The following is an 18,520-nucleotide window of genomic DNA, read 5'->3' as shown; positions in this document are numbered from 1 at the left end:
TAAATAGGAGCCAGCACTGTGTTGTACGTGACTGACTTGTACATTTCAGATTAAGGTAGATTGTGGGTTCTGAGATGTGCATTCCTTTATCACCCATAATCTACAGGTTCATATGAGAATGTCTCTTCCAATCAGTGACCACTCGGATCCACCAATCAACGAACAACAACTTGCTGCATTCAAATTTTCAAACATTGCGGTTCCATTTTTCATTTTTACAGCATGAAGTTCAATGGAATGTGGACAAAAACGTTTACATGAGTAAAGAACTTTTGCTGGACTTTAGGCTACCAAGTAAATTGAACACAATATATCCAGCATTTAGCTGTCTTTGAAAAATGTCTTTGAAATAGACAAAAATCAGTTGTCTTGTTCTTAAAGTTTAATTTAAAGTAAAAGATAATTAAAATTCCAGTTTGATTTAAAAAAAAATTTTACCTTTAGAAAGGAGAGAGTCCACAGAAACGAAAGTCTGAACATAAAGAACACAAGGTATGTAAAATCGTTTTGAATTTATTTTAATTTATATTTTTATATTGTCTTTTGTCACACACGACTCCATCTGTAATGACTAAGCACTAATAATGAAACAGTTAAATGGTAAAGGAGTCAAACAAATTTTATAAGGTAAAATGTCTTTTGAGACTAAGTCCACCTCTACTTAATATTGAATCAAAAAGTTTTTAAATATCAGAACAAATTTGAACTTCAGTACATAGTGGCCACATGTTTAGTTGGAACCCCAAATTTCAACTTCATCCAGTCTCTTTGATTTTCTGAAAACAAACAAAAAAAAAAGTTAGATTTATTATTGAAAAGATTTCCTCTCCCATTGTTAGAATGGAAGAAAAGATAGTGAGCTTAATCAAAATCACTTATTAAAGATATATTATGTAAAGAATTCTGAAGTATTAGAAATACTACAGACATTCAACTTATAGTGAATGTAAAGTAAGTAGTGGAGTTATTTGAATAGATGCTAAAAGACAAGTTGGCAGCAGGAGTGCTGGAGATGGGCTCTACCAAGATTGTTTTTCACTTATTTATGATTGATTATTAATATGATTAGTTACTTATTATGGAATATAAAATTATTATATTTCATAAATATTGATTGAATAATTGTAAAAAAAAAAACACACTGAAATCAAAAGTATCTGGCAAGAATTAACATTAATGAACTAAATGAATGTTTTAGACAGTTTTGAATCATCATCATCATCAGGTTAAGTTACAATAAAATATAGAAATAGTTTATAGTATTTATTGAAGTTTGTTTTTGCTGGATATTTTTTGTTTCAGTGTGTTTATTTTCATAGGGTCAAGCCCAGTTCTATGATTGGTGTCATATTGAGTAATTTTAATGGTGGATTTTAATATTAGTTTAGTATTTTTAGTTTTACCAAATCATACATAACCTACAAGTGCCAGTAGATGATAAGTTCTTGAAAGTAGAGAAGTATCTTAAAAAAACTTACCATACATGGCCTAATACCCATTCACACTGAACATTTCAAGAGATTGTGATAAGATCGGCGACTGTGCCAGTGGTGCGACCTTTCTTGACCATTTCAAATCTTGACTGAAACAAAGTTCAATCGCGATTGACTCTAGAGTTTTTGAAACTAGATCCAGTCATAAGAGAGTTCCTACAATCTCATGCTTGTGAAAAGAAACAAGATGGCTGTGAAACATGTGTTGGGCTATCAACAAAGAAATAAGAGATGATTGGAGAGAATGAGATCTGGCTATTATTAGATATATGGCAAGAAATAGTATTTATTTCTAACCAAAACTTCCATTTTGTTTCTTGGTGTTCGTGACTTATCAAGTAGTTATGTCAGTTTTATCATCGCGTGCAATAGCCGGGTTCTTCTCAAGTGGACTGCCTGTGCGAACAGCTTGACGTTTGACTGGCAACAGTTGCAATCGAGATTGTGGGTAAATTGAGATCAAAGTGAGTTGTGGATTGGGTGTGAATGTAGTATAAGGATTAAGGACAAAGATCTATATTAGTCACTTACGTTGAGTTAGTTGACCTTTTAAGGATTATACAAAAAAAAAAGTGTAATACAAAAATTCTTCATAGCTAAGGAACTATGTTAAAATAAAAATTTGTTAATCAAAGATTAACTCTATTTGATAGAACATTTTTTTAGTGTAGTCATTTATCTTCTCTCCATACAAAGAAATCAAATCCAGATTATTTATCAAATATAGTGACTGAAAACTTTAGACTACACATTGAGAAATGTATTGAGCCCATTTTTCACACACGTAATTTACTAATAGTGTAGTAATATTGAATTTGTTATTTGAGATTCTTACTAAATAAGTTAAGCTTTTTTGAGCTGAAATCACTTAAGTTAATTAGTTTTACTGAATAAATATCATTTAAAATTTTCATTAGATATGACTAAATATACAATTAGTTGTTACTATTGTGAATTTAGTGTTTTCCTTAGTTATGGAAACCAATATTCTACAAAAATTTTGAAGTAGGTAGGAACACTGGAAATAAGTTTATTGAACCAAGGAGTTAGTGTGCAAAAAAGTCTGGGACCAACTAATGCATATTATTCAGTCTTACAAGTAGACCCATAAATGTATTTAATGGATTTTGATAAGCTTTTCTATGGTTATTGTGATTTGTGATTTTAGGTCACAGTGACTGGTGTCTTATAGATGCAAGAAATCACTAGATATTGGAAAGAAACAAGTAATTTTTATGTATGTGTGTGTGTGTGTGTATATATATATATATATATATATATATATACATATATATGCATATACAGGTATACCTCGTCTTATGTTGGTAATTGGTTCCAGGGGAGGCGACATAAGTTGAAAAACGACATAAGTCGAATTTACTTGTGTAGTTACGACGTAAGTCGTAGTTTCGACTTACATCGTAACTAAATGCCAATAATGGAGGAAATGTCAATAATGAGCACTCAAAGACCGCTAAATAAGACGACAACACAGAAACAGAGATGTTTTCATGGTTCGTTCCCTAGGATTTATGATGATTATATTAACATTTACTGTAAATGTACATATTTTAATATGATTTTATGTGCTTTCAACACTTTTCTAGTGATATTACGACTTCAATGTTTATGGTGGGCGGATTTAAAGTCGAATAAACTGACTTAAACTTGATTTTTATTTTTCCATATACTTTTTTGACAAATGACGTATAATCGGGAACGACGTAACTCGAGAGCGACGTAACTCGAGGTATACCTGTATACACACACACACACACACACACACACACACACACACACACACACACACACACAGTCGACTCCGCATAAGTCGACACCCCAAGGGGAAGTGGAAATGTGTCAAGTTATCTGATGTGACGACTAAAGCAAAGTTGGAAAAAAAACCACAAAACTACAATTAATAAAATACAGTAGTATAGGCTTACAATACGTTGTATCCTCCATTTACAATTACTCTGTTGATGAAAAACTGAAAAATTCATTTAGTGTTGTTTGTTTTGAGCACTTAACTGTCTCAACCTTCTCTTTCAACGATCACGAACGCCTTGAAAACATCATCTTTGCAATTGTCATTGTTGGCAAGTAACGTCTAAGGATTCTTAATGCCTCTGGCTTGAGAGGCAGAGTGAATTCATTTTTTCAGGAGGGGGTGACAGACTTATCGGAATGTGGGATGGCAAAAGTATGTCGATTTATCCAGTGGTGACGAGTTAAACAGTGTCGAGTAAACCGGAGTTTTTTAACATTAATGCCTATGTAAGTCAGCCGGACCACAGAAACTGACTACTTAACCAATGGTGTCAACTTATGTGGACTCGACTGTATTTATTTTATACAGTGAAAACTGCTTAGGCGACCACCTGCATTCGACAGGCACCTGTCAAAACAGGCAAAAATGTCTGGCACGGAATAGTTTATACATAGTCTTCGTATAAGTTACTTGTATTAAATGACCACCTGTGTGTGATCACGGGCATGGATTTTTGGTCCAAAAGAACATCCAACAACTGTAACAAGTGACCACTTCCGCGAATATATCTGGTCTAAACTCTTGTTCGAATCCACCTCGGGCACTTCTCCCACCCTTGAAATTAGGTGTAGGTGTTAACGAATTAGTCTAGCAACAAAGGAAATTCATTTCAGTTTGTTTGAAATTGTCTGAAAACAAAAGAAATGTGAAGTGGTGTTGTTAGAAGATCTTGTTAAAGTTATCAGAGAAAGTGAAAATGGTTTATCACAACAGCTGTTAGCAGTGAAGTTTAACTGTGGGAAAACAAAATTTATTTTACTGTAGACCTACAGTATTTTCCTTAGGGGGTATAAAATATTGTACACGATACAATTAATCAGCTGATCTCATTCAAGTACTTTTTGCATGCAAAATATTCAAAAAACAATAAATGCATTAATGCAAAAATTAGTTTTACAGGCAACCTTCCTTTTTCAATTCTGCCATTGTCATTCGACAATCGCAGAGAGTAATAAAATTGTATTATAAGAAAAAATAATAAAATCATTTTATTATTAATTAATATTTTTTTTGTACTTAAGAAAATGTTAAATATTAAAAAAATACAGTATTTTATAAAGTTAAAATAAGATTAAAGTAACGAAAACCAAAACCAAAGTGATGGAGAGATACGGTGTGCTTGTATATCGAAGACGTAATACACATAACTGAGGAGCAAATGAAAAGAACCAAGTTGAATTAATTAAATCGGAAAAAAGAAAGTGTGCATTATAATCGAGAGAATGCGAATATTGTATTAATCTTTAAAATATTGGGATTAAATCTGTCTTATAAAATCACTACGACTCCTGTAAATCGAGTTATCCAGTAAGAATAAAATACAATACCAATATAGCTCTATCGTTGAAAAAATTTGCTTATTTTTGCTCACTTCAAGCTTTGCTTAGTAGAAATGGCTAAAACGTGTGCAAAATACATATGGAAATATGGTATTAAAGCACCACCTGTATTGGATGACCACCTGTCTAAAAGACCACTTTTTGAAAGAACCATGGGTGGTCGCCGTAGACCGGTTTTACTGTATTTATTAAGTGCACCACTCAGAAGTGAGTATTAAACTACTCCAACAAGGACAAATAAAAGATAAGATAAAAAGAAAAAAAAATACAGTAGTAGTAGTTACAGAAGGTAGACTGTTGCCCACAATTTTATTTGCAACTAAAAAATTGAAAACTTCCATGGAAAGTTTTTAAAAAATTTGATTATATATTTCTTTCTTTCTATAAACTACAATGATTTTTGAGTTAATATTATTTTCAGTAAATTATTAGTAAAATTTTCAGTAAATTACTAGTAAATTAAAACAAAAATAATATACTTTTTACAAATATCTATCTGTGTAAAAAGTGAAATGGGTCAACTCTATTGAAGTGTCCACAACCACAACGTAATGAATGTAAGAAAAGAAGTTGGGAATTCAAATCCCAGGTAATTAGACACTTGTTAAAGCAAGGACTACTATTACTTAGAAAAGAAACAAATTGTTGCCATGTTTTTCCTTTCTCATTTCTATCTGATTGAACAGAAAGTTCTTGCACTTTTGGACGCATTTTATTTAGCCAAGGAAATTTTTATGTTTAGAATTGACTTCAATCATCAATGTAATCATCGTTGTTGTTGACCACTTCCTGCCAATGCTTATGCAAGGAATGGATGCCATCTCAATAAAACTCTGGTGGCTGCAACTTGAAGAAGTTGGTCAGGCTGGTCTCAAAGTTGGCTTCATTGTTGAGCCTTCCTTGCCAACTCCTTGCCAGCCAGGTGATGGTTGAGTGTGGCGAACAGGTAATAATCGGAAGGTGCAATGTCAGGGCTATACGGCGGGTGGGGCAAGACCTCCCAGTTCAGGTCCAGTAGTTTCTGGCGGGTCTGCCTAGCCATATGTGGCTGTGCATTGTCATGCAGCAGGATGATGATCTGGTGATCCGGGCGGGTCTCTGCCAGTTTCTGCTGCAGACATCAAGTTGTTTGCTGTAGAAAGTTGCGTTGATGGTTGTATTTTGCAGCAGCAACTCGAACATGATGATTCCTTTAGAATCCCAGAAGACAGAGAGCATGATCTTCTTGGGTTAGGGATCTCCACTTTTGAAGCGTTTGTACTAATCGTATGCGGTTCTTCTGGCGACAGTATCCGGGCCTAACAGAGCATTGGTGTCAGTGATAGAATTGGCTGCTGTTTTGTTGGAATGATAGTCATAAACGAGGAGCAGGCGAACTTGCTCTTTGGTTAGCAGATGTTGGTTCGTCATGGTAAAGTAGAGTGAGAGGACTGGATTTGGTATTTTCTTATAGCACGTACCCCAACCTGTTTATATGCTACCATGGAACATTCTAGAATGTCCCAGAAAAAAAGTTATTCTAGGAAGTTCCAAAAAGTGAGAGAACTTTCTGTTCAATCAGATATATTCTGGCAATGTGTAGAGGGATAGCCAGCTGGCCAATGAGATTAATTCTGATTTAGCATCATTGTCAAAGATAGGAGTGTTTTCTGTTGTTGTTCTATTTTCATAAGCAATCATACTTTGAAACAACTAAGAAGAAATATACTACAGTTAATAAAAAGTATACAAAAAGAAATTTAAAAATAAATATTTCAATAAACAAGATGGCTGCAATGAAGAGTAGACTGAATACATACATATATTCCTTCCATATTTCTGAACTGTAAATTCAAAAAAAAAAAAAAGATATAGAATCTGACCTTGTGATTTTTCTCTTGTACAAATATCTTGTTAACTCTCTGTGGACATCAGTTAGAAAAAGTTATTGTAGATAAGGTAACGTAATTGAAATAAATCTGCATAGAATTATTTGAAGTGGTTTTTCTTTTGTGAGTCCAAATAATGCTTGCTTTTTATAAGGAACATTATATATAGTGTTGTTGCAAATTAAATGGCTGTTTTTTAAAATTTAAACTTTTGGCCTTGTAATTTAACTTTTTTTCCATGTGAACAGTCTGTTTGCAATTGGAAGAGTACACATATAATATGTGAATTTAAAAATGTAATCTCATTTATATTGTGAGTTCCATATGTTTTGGAGTACTTTCTTTTTCGAGTATAAGTAGGGACATAATGCAGCCTAAGCAACCTGAAATACCAATAAACTTTTGGTGAAGGTGCTGTGAGCGAGCAGACCACCATGCATTGGTTCAGAAATTTTATTCCGGGAATACAAATCTCACAAACCAGAATTGAAGATTGTCATTGAATCAGAACATTGTCTGACTCTCTGGGAACTGGTGGTAAGGTTGAACATACTGGACATAAATCAATCATTTCTTGACATCTAAACATGTTAGGGAAAGTAAAGAAGCTTGACAAATGGGTGCTACATGAACTCTGAGAGAGATAAGAAGCATCACTTGGAGGTCTGCAATTCTTTAATTATTTGTCACAAAAATGAAAGTGTTCAAATAAAATTCTTCTCTTATCCATCTTATTCTCCAGACGTTTTTGTCAATAGACTATCACTTTTTTTATACATTTGGACAGTTTTTTGGCAAGAAAAGTTTTCAAGGAAGAGGATGCAATAAAATGTACCTTTAATGACTTTTTGGCTTCTCATTCTCATGATTTCTATCAAAGTGATGTTAATACATTTCTATTGCATTGGTATGCATTGATATGAGTATACGTAATAACAATTAGCATTATCACAAGTAGATCATATAGTATGCCAGTAATTGATATTTTTAGCTATATTGTTCAATAGTTACATCTGTTTAAATTACTTTTGTTGGATGTGTACATTTAATTTGAACTCATTTTTAATGTTTAAAATGTCTTCAAAATGTCATTGACATAATGTTAAAACTAAAAGTTTTGTACATACAGAACAACAAAATAGCCATAGCTGTCAAACATTACCTATTTTTGACATCTTTAGGGGTTACTTGATTCACTTTTACCTAGATTTGTCATACTGGCCAATCTTAATAGACAATTCAGACCACTTATAATATCCTTTATGTGACTGAAGAGGGACTAAAAGTTAAATGTGTTTTGATTTCGACTTTTAGTACCTCTTCAGTCAATTTTTACAATTGTTTTCTTGATATTTGTTTATCTTATAATTAATTAACACTTGCAACATGTTTCCTTGTAATGATGTTATTTAAAAAACTTGTATATATTTGTATGTTTTTATAAAATTCCAATTCATTTATAACAAAAATTTTTTAGATATTGATTATCTGTTAAGTTACATAAATTTTTTCCATGATTAACAACTCATACTTATATTCATCTGCAAATTTATTACTGTCTCCATTTATAAATTCATCTTCATTCTGGTTACCCCCTTCTTTTTTCCCCCTATCAGACAGATGTGTTTACCATGATGTATGTTACCATTATTATTATTTATCTTTTTGATCTGTTTTTAATTTTATTATTCTTAAATGCTTGTAAATAAACTTTTAAAAATTATTTTTTTCCTTTTTAATAATACTAAAACTGTTTTTTTTTAATATTTTTCATCTAATGTTAAATGATGATAAAAATCTTTATTGGCACAACAATATAAAAAGAATGGATATGAAATATTAATCTTGGTTCCTGTTTGGATCATCATAGAATGTTGATCCAAACAGTAACCAAGAAAATGGATCTCATTAATTAAGAAAAGGCAAAAACCTACATTAATTTATAAAATAGATGTTTACAAATTTTTACAGACATCTAACATCAATTTAAAATATGTAAACAGTTATTCTAAGGACATCAAACATGATTTTGAACTTTACTGTCATTCATTCCAAAATTTGAAATTTTATATCATTTTCCATCAAATTCCAAAATAGAACAAAAAGTTTGAGACCTGAAGTGGACCTATTATTAGGTCAAAAACATTTCTCTATGTCCATATGAAAGATTAAACTCATGCTGATGTAAAAATAAGGTTTTTTTTTTTTTTTTGTGATTAAACTATCCAACTTTTGGAAGGTGTGTTTATTAAGTTGACTGTTATGACAATTTAGGCAAAAGTAGATTGAGTAACCCATAAAGATATCAATGAATTCTATTAGATATTGAAACAAACAATCACCTATTATATTGTATAGTGAGTATTTTTTTTACTTGCAAGTTCTTTGTAAATGATTTTAAAGTTGTATTGCCTTATAATTTCAATATTTATCTTCAATGAAGACATCACAGCACTAAATGAATGAAGTGTGGGAAAAGCTGTACCTTCAGTTCTGCAATGAATTTGGAGGCCTTTTGTCTATAATACAACTATACTGCAATCTTTAATAGCTATGATTTACAATAAAACTGCTTAGCTCAGGGAGTCAAATACCTCTTATTAAAGATTGTATCAGGATGGCCTAGATCAGTGATTGCCAACCTTTCTGACCTCCCAGACCACTAAATTCACAATTTTGAATCCTGCAGAACACTATCATGAATTTTTTTTAATGATACAAACATCTATAGAATAATGATTATAAAAGTTCCATTTTTCTTTATTAATATGAAATTCACTTGTTTAATTATAACAAATTAGTAATGAAGTTTGTTGCTGCTTGATTGAAATTAGTTCATAGATAGATTCTTGGCTCTTTTCCATGAAGGAGAACAATTGAACTCACATTATTTATTGACATTGCTATATATTGATTTTGTGTTTGGTTTTAGATCCTGAATAAAAAAACCCTAATGAGTGAGAAAAAGCAACCAGTTATTTTGCATTTCTTTCATAATACTTCACATAACCTTGAGTTGATCAAATGTTCAAATTTCTCCATGGACCATCAGTGGTCCACAGAACACCGGTTGGTGATTGCTAGCCTAGATTATGTCAATGAAAAGCAAATTTGAGTATTGAGTTGAAATGAATAATAAAATATTGTTAGTTTGAAGATTAAGATAGCATAGCAACATAGATTTCATCATACTTTACACGCTTCTATGACTGCGTTAATTTACAACACAAACTTTTTGACACCTTTTTACACACAGCCGTTTTTTGCTACAATTCAAATGTTTTCAGTTATTTTTAATAATTTTTTTCAAGAACCATTAGTCGAATGCGGTCATAATTTGAACAAACGTCGCCAATCGTAATGGAACTTTTAAAATGCTTCTATTCGCGATCTCCTAATGGGAGATTTGCAAACCATAAACTTATAAAAAATAAAAATGAACTTATATCATTAATACGCATGCCAGTATATAAAAAAACACCTCAAGTATGCAGAAGCATGGAATATCTTCAAAACCAGCTACAAAGGGCAGACCATTAACTTCAGGGAAGCTAGCAAGATCTGAACGGCATGGAGAAACTGCGTTTTGTAAGGAAGAAAAGGTAGCGGCAGATGAGAAAAAACCAGCTACAGCAGATATTTACATGAACGCGGTATTTAGTTCACTATTGTATTAGGTATATTAACGGGCAAGGAAATTCGTGTACAGCAGCACTTTACAAGAAAGTGATTAATATAAGAGTATATTAGGTATATTAACGGATAGGCAGGTGAATTCGTTAAGTTATTGTGATACATATCACGAGTGAAAAGCTGGCATGCGTATTAATGATATAAGTTTATTTTTATTTTTTATAAGTTTATGGTTTGTAAATCTCCCATTAGGAGATCGCGAATAGAAGCATTTTAAAAAAGTTCCATTATGATTGACAATGTTTGTTCAAATTACGACCACATTCGACTGTAACGGTTCTTGAAAAAGGTTATTAAAAAATAACTGAAAACGTTTGAATTGTAGCAAAAAATGGCTGTGTATAAAAAAGGCGTCAAAGAGTTTGTGTTGATTTTCATTAGTAATCAACTTGTGCCTAATGCAGTTTACATATGTAGTATGTGAGGAACTTTACATCATCATCAAATCTTGTCTTAGTCTTGATACATAAAAGACTACAGAAACCTGGAAGAAAGCTTCTAGATTAGAAGGGATGTTAGATTATTGTTCTGCTCCTTTTAAAGAATTAACACAAGCAAAAATCAAAAATATAACTAAGAATATATTCTTTAAGAATGTATCCATAATTATTTAAAGACATTCCTTAAATACTATAATAAATAAATAAGATGAATTAATAATGTTTTTATCATTTTTGGAGGACATGGAATATACAGTATGTTCCTAAAATTGTTTGAACAAGAAAACCCAATTTTTACATTCCTGGATGTTACACATAACAAGGGAAAGTGTGGTGAAAAATGACACCCTCGTAAGATTTTTACATTTTTGGACTTTGAAATGTTGAGAAATGAAAAAAAAATCAAGATTTTCTCCTCTCTGCATTGATGTTAGTTTGTGTGTATGTGACACAATTTTGTTCACTGACTTTGAAACTTAACCTGTCAGTTGTGCACTCAATAATCCGAAACAACATTGCCGTTACGTACACAATTTGTGGTTTTTAAAGTAGTTTTTCAATTTGTGATATCTCTCTCAAAAATTGTAGTAGATATAATCTGTTTTCGGTTTTCTATCACGTGCATATTACACTTTATGATTGTTAACTTCAAAATATTATGTATTTATAAAAAAAATTAATAAAATTTAAGATTTCAAAATATTAAAAAAAAACGTTTTTTATAAATATTCCATTAATTTGTTATATACGTTACTTAGATACATCTATTTTCTGTCAAATAAAAAAACTGCAGCTTTCTAAATCAATGTAGAGAAATAATACGGCCTATAGATTATAATGCTGATCGGCATGGGGGGTGGTGGCCTTTCTAAATCTAGGTCAATACACTTTTATTATTGATGATGTGTATTTGATTTTATTTATACGTTATTTACACTATTGTACAAATAGTAGACTATAATAAGCGATTATTACTTTATTATATTAACGACTATACATGTATTTCTTATGTATTACAGAAGTACCACAATAACCGGAAGTACTTTGTTTTTTGAAAGATTTATGGCTGATGGTTTAAAAAACATGCTTATTTGTTAAATAGGATAAATATACATAAAAATTTATTAAATTCAAGCTAAAAATAGATAAGAATAATGATTTATAATTGTTTGTTTACATTTGTAGCTGACAATGTAGCTCCGAGTTGGTATAACTTTTTCCAAGAAAGTTCCCACCCCACAAACCCAAGTCGATGCTTATTGGTTAAAGGATAGTCATTCAGTTATAATATACCAATTAGAACTACCAATTTTACTTACTGGCATTTACAATTTTTTTTATAAAACTCATCTCTGCTTTCAAAATAAGATTTTTGCCATTTTATAATGATATGAGATTTTACAAAAACTTTTTATAACAGATGGTGCCCACACAATTTTAACTCTTCTGGGAAAAGTTACATAATTCATTTACTGTAATTTTAAAAGGAACTTCTCTAGAACACACATGTGGCTTGTTATTACATAAGAAAACTCAATAAAATTGATTATTTGAAGATTTTTCCTTCCATTCAAAAAGTCTTAAAATTTTATTTCAAACTCATGTATCTTAGAATCAAAGAAATTTTGTTTATTTTGTATAGAGATACAAGGAATATATGCTGAAAAATAAGTTTTTTTAAAATAAAATTTTTAAAAAAAATCTAGATTTATATTTGAACTTTCTTTTTGAAATTTACATCATATTAAATAAATCTATTTTTATATACAAATAACATTTAAGTTTCTATTTTTAATTTCATTTTTGCTTATGTATATTATCTCTACTATATAAAGCTGAAAAAATGGGCAGTTTCTTTCTTTCTGTCACAGTATGCCAAAAATGGCCACTAGGGATGCCCCTAACTATTATTTAAATTAACAATATAAATTATTTTTTATTTGTAATTTAGTATGTCCCGATGCCTGCATTGGGCCTTTTGACTTGTTATTGTATAAAACTAATTGAGAGACAATGAATTTGTAATTAAAAATAATTTGTAAATATTTCTTTTAACCTGAATATTAATTATATAAATATTTTAATTATCTAACAATTTTCTAAATATAATTTCTAGAAATCAAAGAAGTCAAGAAAGGAAAAGGATGAGGAAGAGAAGAAAGAGGAGGAGGACGACGAAGAAGCAAATTCCAAAGTTACTGAGGAAACACAACCAAATAAGGTTAAGCATAAGGATAAGAAAGTAATTACAAGTTTTAATTACTTTAAATTCACAGTATAGAAATAGCAGAAAATTATTTTTAATCTTATTTTTGAATGATTATTTTTATCTGTATTTGGTTCTTTCAATTTGTTTAATAAGGTTTCCTTTTCTTGCTAGTTCACTGATCGAGAATCATTTATTGTTTTTTAAATTTTCTCATTTTTTTGGCAATAATTATGGTAATTTATTAGAATAGGTTAGGTTAGGTTAGAACGTGCATCCCCACTGTTTCAGAGACGAGCCGCCACGTTCGCTACCATAGGTAACATTAACCAAAATAGATATATACACAGTTTTGCATTTTTATTAGTCATGTTTTTTCCATTTATGGGGGTTAAAGAATCTGTCTAATGTCGATTGCTTTTCTCTCTTCTTCAGGATTTTAAGAAGTAATTAATAGCATTGTAATTGTAGAGATCCCCAAGCCTATTAACCTCAACTTGGTTTGGATGCCATTCTAAGACCATTGTTCTGATATCCTCCCACTTCTTCAAAAGATCTTTAATAGCAGATATCATTATCAGCAGATAGCAGAGAGCATTATTCGTCTTTTTCATAATAAAACATATCTTGCCGAGTTTCTTGGTGTTCTTCTGTCAGATCTGTTTCAGGTTCCATTATGAGCTCTTCAATGATCTTCATTTCTCAGATGTGATTTTTGTTATTCCTTAAGCTGTTTGAGCCTCCTTGATTATACAATATCTTTCTTAGATAAGATTGAACTGCAACCTACTGTAGACCTGTTCAACTCATACTGCCCAGCAACATTAGACATCATCTGCCCACTCTCACCTTTCAAAAATAAAAACTGATGCAATACTTAACAAGTACCTGCCTGACAGTCTTGTGAATACTATAAAAAAAAAAAATTGTTCTGTCAAAAAAATAAAAGACTGGAATTACAAGGGAAAGTTTTGAAATTCAGAATAATATTATCTGATCGTTATTGATCAGTAAGTATTCCTCTGAACTTTGAAACTTTCCCTTGTTGTAATTCCAGCCTTTTATTTTTCTGACAGAAACAATTTTTTTTTATAGTATTTGTGAGACTGTTGGGTGTCGTCTCCCACGCTCCAAAAAGTTTCAAAGAGATTATAAATTTAAATAAATTTATCAATTAGTATCATCAATGTTATATGAATCAGATTCATATAACATTGGTGATACATTGCAAATGAATAAATTTTTATTCACTTACAATGTTTTTAGCATTTATAAAAATGATATATGTATTGACAAATTGTAGAAATTCATTTTTGGAGTATTGTAATATAAAATCTTTAAACTTATAATAAAATATTTAAGTAAATTTTCATCTCTAAGCAATATTGATTTTTTTCTTTAAAGCTGTTAAAACAATGTAAAACAGATAACTTTTTAACAGATCTATTGTCAATATATACCAAAATTTTATATTCTCTATCTTTACTTCAAAACTAGGTTTTCTCATTTCCCGATCTTTTCCTGGGATTCCAGGATAAAAGTGAGCTGTTTCCCAGAATCCTGGGATAGAATTAATTATTTTTAAGATATACAAAATATCACGAAATTAAATGTTGTAATTATTTTTCATTTTTTAAATTAATTTAATATGTTCTGCAACCTCCAAAATCATATTAATAATGCAGTGTAAGATATATATTAAAAATTATCTTTGAATTACATAGAAATTTTCACAAATAGAAAAATTTATTAAAGTTTGTTGGAAACTGCATACAATAACAAAACAAAAAAGAAATGCTTTGAATTGAGTTCTAAATTTAATAAAAAAAGAACTTAGATCAAACTTCTAACTTAAAAGGTAATTTTTGTTTTTTAAATAAAACATAATACAAAATGTTGTTGTAAATTTTTATAAGATTTTAAAAAGCAAAGATGGTCAATACTCCCATTACACAATCTGATTCAATTGATATGAGTGGAATCATGTTTAATGCATTTAAGAGAAGACGGATGTTATGTGTTTTTTCACCCATAGCCTGGAAGATTTCTAGTTTGTTTTTGAGATTGTAGTAGTACTTTTGCTCTCTAGTATTCTTGATTTATGTATGTTGGCTGCTTTAACAGAAACATGAAGCTTATAGCCCGATAATTCGGAAATTCATTTGGCTTTAATAATTAGGTTTATGAAGAAAAACTTCATACTTGCATACTTCATACTCATTATTGAAGCTACTGGGCATGGTTAAAAATTAAGACAGAATAAGCACAATTATTCCAGATATTACAGGTTCTGACAAGTAAAGAATTTTCAGAGTCCTGTCACAAAAAGGCTACATATTGATTATTGACAATCTGTGACATGTCACAATAAGCAAAAATTTAAACAACTAATAAGCAGGTTTAAAATTAATAAATACAAATGTATTCTGACAGTTTATGGGTTAATTATACTTTCTATTTGCAAAATGTCCTCAACTTTAACACAAAATAAGAAAAACATGAATTTTTAAGAAATTTGCAGGATTTCCCAGGTTAAAAAACAACTGGGATCCCAGGATCCTGTTTGAGAAACCCTATTTGAAACAGCCCATACCATAAATGATATGTGAACTTCTAGACTCAGTATTAGAATAAGTTTTATACAATAAAGTTTGTATGTATTGTTTTAAAAATTAAAACAAATAATCAAATCTTGCTTATTATTCTATTAAAAGAACCAGAAGAATAAACTAATAACACTGATCATTTTTAAATGATGAATCCAATATTTAATGTTTTCACTGTATAAAAGCTGGCAATTAAAATCAATTATTTAAAAAGGAAGATTACACATTTCTACACAAAATATATAGATAAATAATTCCTGAACTTATTGTAGAAGTTTTTACAATTTCTTAAATATCATATACTGTAATTGAGTGAAAAAATTAAACTTTTTTCAATTATTCTTTGAAGATGATGATGATGATAAAATATTAAAATTAGAAAATTTAACAAAAATGATTTTCAGATTATTCAGTTTGAATTAGTTGAAGGAAGGAATTCTGTTTAATTTCATTTATTAAGAATTATTGAATTTGTCAGTTTTTAAGTATTAATTTGTATTCAGTTATTCTAAATTTTTAAAATATACATATGAATTTTTTATAATTTTATTTCAATAATATGAAAAATAAAAATTTTGTTTTATTCAGAAATCAAAATCAGATAAAGAAAAGAGTAAGAAGAAAGATAAAGATAAGGACAAAGACAAAGATAAAGGAGAGCCAGAACAAAGTCGAAGTGGGCGAGTAATAAAAAGGAAAAAATTTAGTTCTGAGAGTGATCCAGAAGGGCATTTAGACAATGTGGAAATAAAACAGCTTTCTGTGAATGTTGGTGTACCTGTTGATGTGTCAAAGGGTCACAAAAAAAAAGAAGAAAAGAAAAGGAAAGAAGAAGCAAAATCTAAAACAAAAAAGGAAGGCAAAGAAGGAAAAAGTCAAAGTGATAGTGGAAGAGCACCAACGTGAATATATAATACAACCAGGTACAATTATTTCATCATAACTCTGATCATACCAATATATCTTATTTCTTGTTGTAACATCATCATGTACATTATTAAAATGTTTAATGTCAGTTGTTATAGATGAAACATTGGAAGTGATTGTTTGCATCAATTTAGAACTACCGTAAATACAAATGAAAAATTTAATTGTTCATATGGTTATCATTCACACTTGTAAATCATTAATTGTAATACATCTCATTCATAACTGTTTTCTATACTTCCTGGCTGTGTTTAGACATTGATTTCATTATACAAATTAGATATGGGGTGGTTTTGCACAAGCTGTTAGGTCACATTATTAATAAATGTTATTATTACACCTATTTTATCAAAAATAATATATGACATATATTTGAATATTTGTTTTCATCAGTTTGCAATTTAAGAATTTTTATTTTATGTTTTGCAATTTTTGTTGATTGTCAGTGTTTTTAATTTGTTGCTGTAACTGTTAATGTTTATAGGACATGAAAATGTGCTGTTTAACAGTATATTGCTTCAAATACAGCAGGCAATATTTATCTGGCCTGGCAACTTGTGCCTTAAATGTCCATAAGTGTCTTATGTTTGTGTAGAGTGAAACAGTGAGTATTGTCAATGCTAACAAAGCTTTTATTCTGTATTCAGTCTCAAATAAATAAATAAAACACGAAGTAATTTGTACTTCATTTTTTAAATACCAAAAATTTCATTTTACAAAATTCTTTCATTAGAAAATAATTACTGTTAGTGTTTTAGAAAAATGTTTGTATAGAAAACTGTTTAGTAAGTATCTAAAATAGTCCTTTGTAAGTATTCTGCTTCATAAGTAATTAGGAAAAATTGCAATTATTGTATATTTTTGATGATAAATATTTAGAAATACTTTTCTGAAAAAATAGGATTCTTTATTGCCTAATTAGATGATATTTAATTTTGGCTGAAGAGTTAATAATAATCCAAATGTAGACTATAAACTTCTACATATTAAATTTGAGATAGTTCATCTAATTCAACAAGTACTAGATAGTTAAGAATCAAGGAGATTTAATTATTATTGACTATATAGAATATAATAACTGGATATCAATGAATGTTACCTAGAACATGATAGAAATGAAAACTTTCACAAAATTATCATTGGTGGAAGTGGCATTGTGATTTCTGGAAGAATCATTTGTTTAAAGTGTGTCAGATTATTATTGGAATGATGGAAATGAAATGACAGTTTTCCCAAATTGTTGACTTTTATCACCATTTTAATAATAGAATTTGCTAGGAAAATATTACCTGATAGAAATTATTATAAAACAAGCCACTAATTTTATCTAAATAGAGCTGTTGATATCTTCATATAGTAAGTCATGTACATTTTCATGAAATCTATATAATGACAAAAATTGTTTTTCATATTTCAGGAAATATACTCAGATTTAATGTAATCAGTTCATTAGTTCTCTGGATAACATTAAACATGAGAAATTATGATTATTATCTGAACTGATAATTTTTGATGTTGACCCTTTGTCAAAGCAAAAATAAATTTTTAGCTATCAAAATGTGAAGTAATTCAGTGCACTTGTACTAGGCTTTGTAATTGTTAATACATAGAAAGCATTTATAATTTTTTTTTTTATGATTTTTATATTTTTGATTCTGCTCAAGTAATCTTTCTTCTTACACACAATTCATATATTAAAATAAATTTAATATCTTTTAAGATAATCTTATTCATATGTGAATTACAATACTAGACAAAATCATTTTCGGTGTTTGATAAATTGTAAGATTACCGTATTTTACGGACTATAAGACGCACTTTTTTCTCCGAAAAATTGCCTCCAAAATTCAGGTGCGTCTTATAGGTATTTTTTAAAAAAATTGCTTAAAAATTAAGG

At 29.7% G+C, this 18,520-nt stretch overlaps 1 protein-coding gene across 2 annotated transcripts in view; it reads left to right on the top strand.

Annotated features, from left to right (window-relative positions):
* LOC136989085 (hepatoma-derived growth factor-related protein 3-like) overlaps positions 1-18,520 on the top strand; it is a 100,576-nt gene that overhangs the window by 53,039 nt on the left and 29,017 nt on the right. For both annotated transcript variants that reach the window (XM_067287179.1, XM_067287181.1), the window contains exons 5-7: positions 445-492; positions 13,001-13,126; positions 16,285-16,619. In XM_067287179.1, coding sequence (XP_067143280.1) covers positions 445-492; positions 13,001-13,126; positions 16,285-16,602 — 492 coding nt within the window. In that variant the 3' untranslated portion in view covers positions 16,603-16,619. The remainder of the gene's footprint in view (positions 1-444; positions 493-13,000; positions 13,127-16,284; positions 16,620-18,520) is intronic.

This window comes from Centruroides vittatus, unplaced genomic scaffold, assembly GCF_030686945.1.
Source record: "Centruroides vittatus isolate TY-2023 unplaced genomic scaffold, ASM3068694v2 scaffold_435, whole genome shotgun sequence".
Lineage (NCBI taxonomy): Eukaryota > Metazoa > Arthropoda > Arachnida > Scorpiones > Buthidae > Centruroides > Centruroides vittatus.
This window is presented reverse-complemented; position numbering and strand designations above follow the sequence as displayed.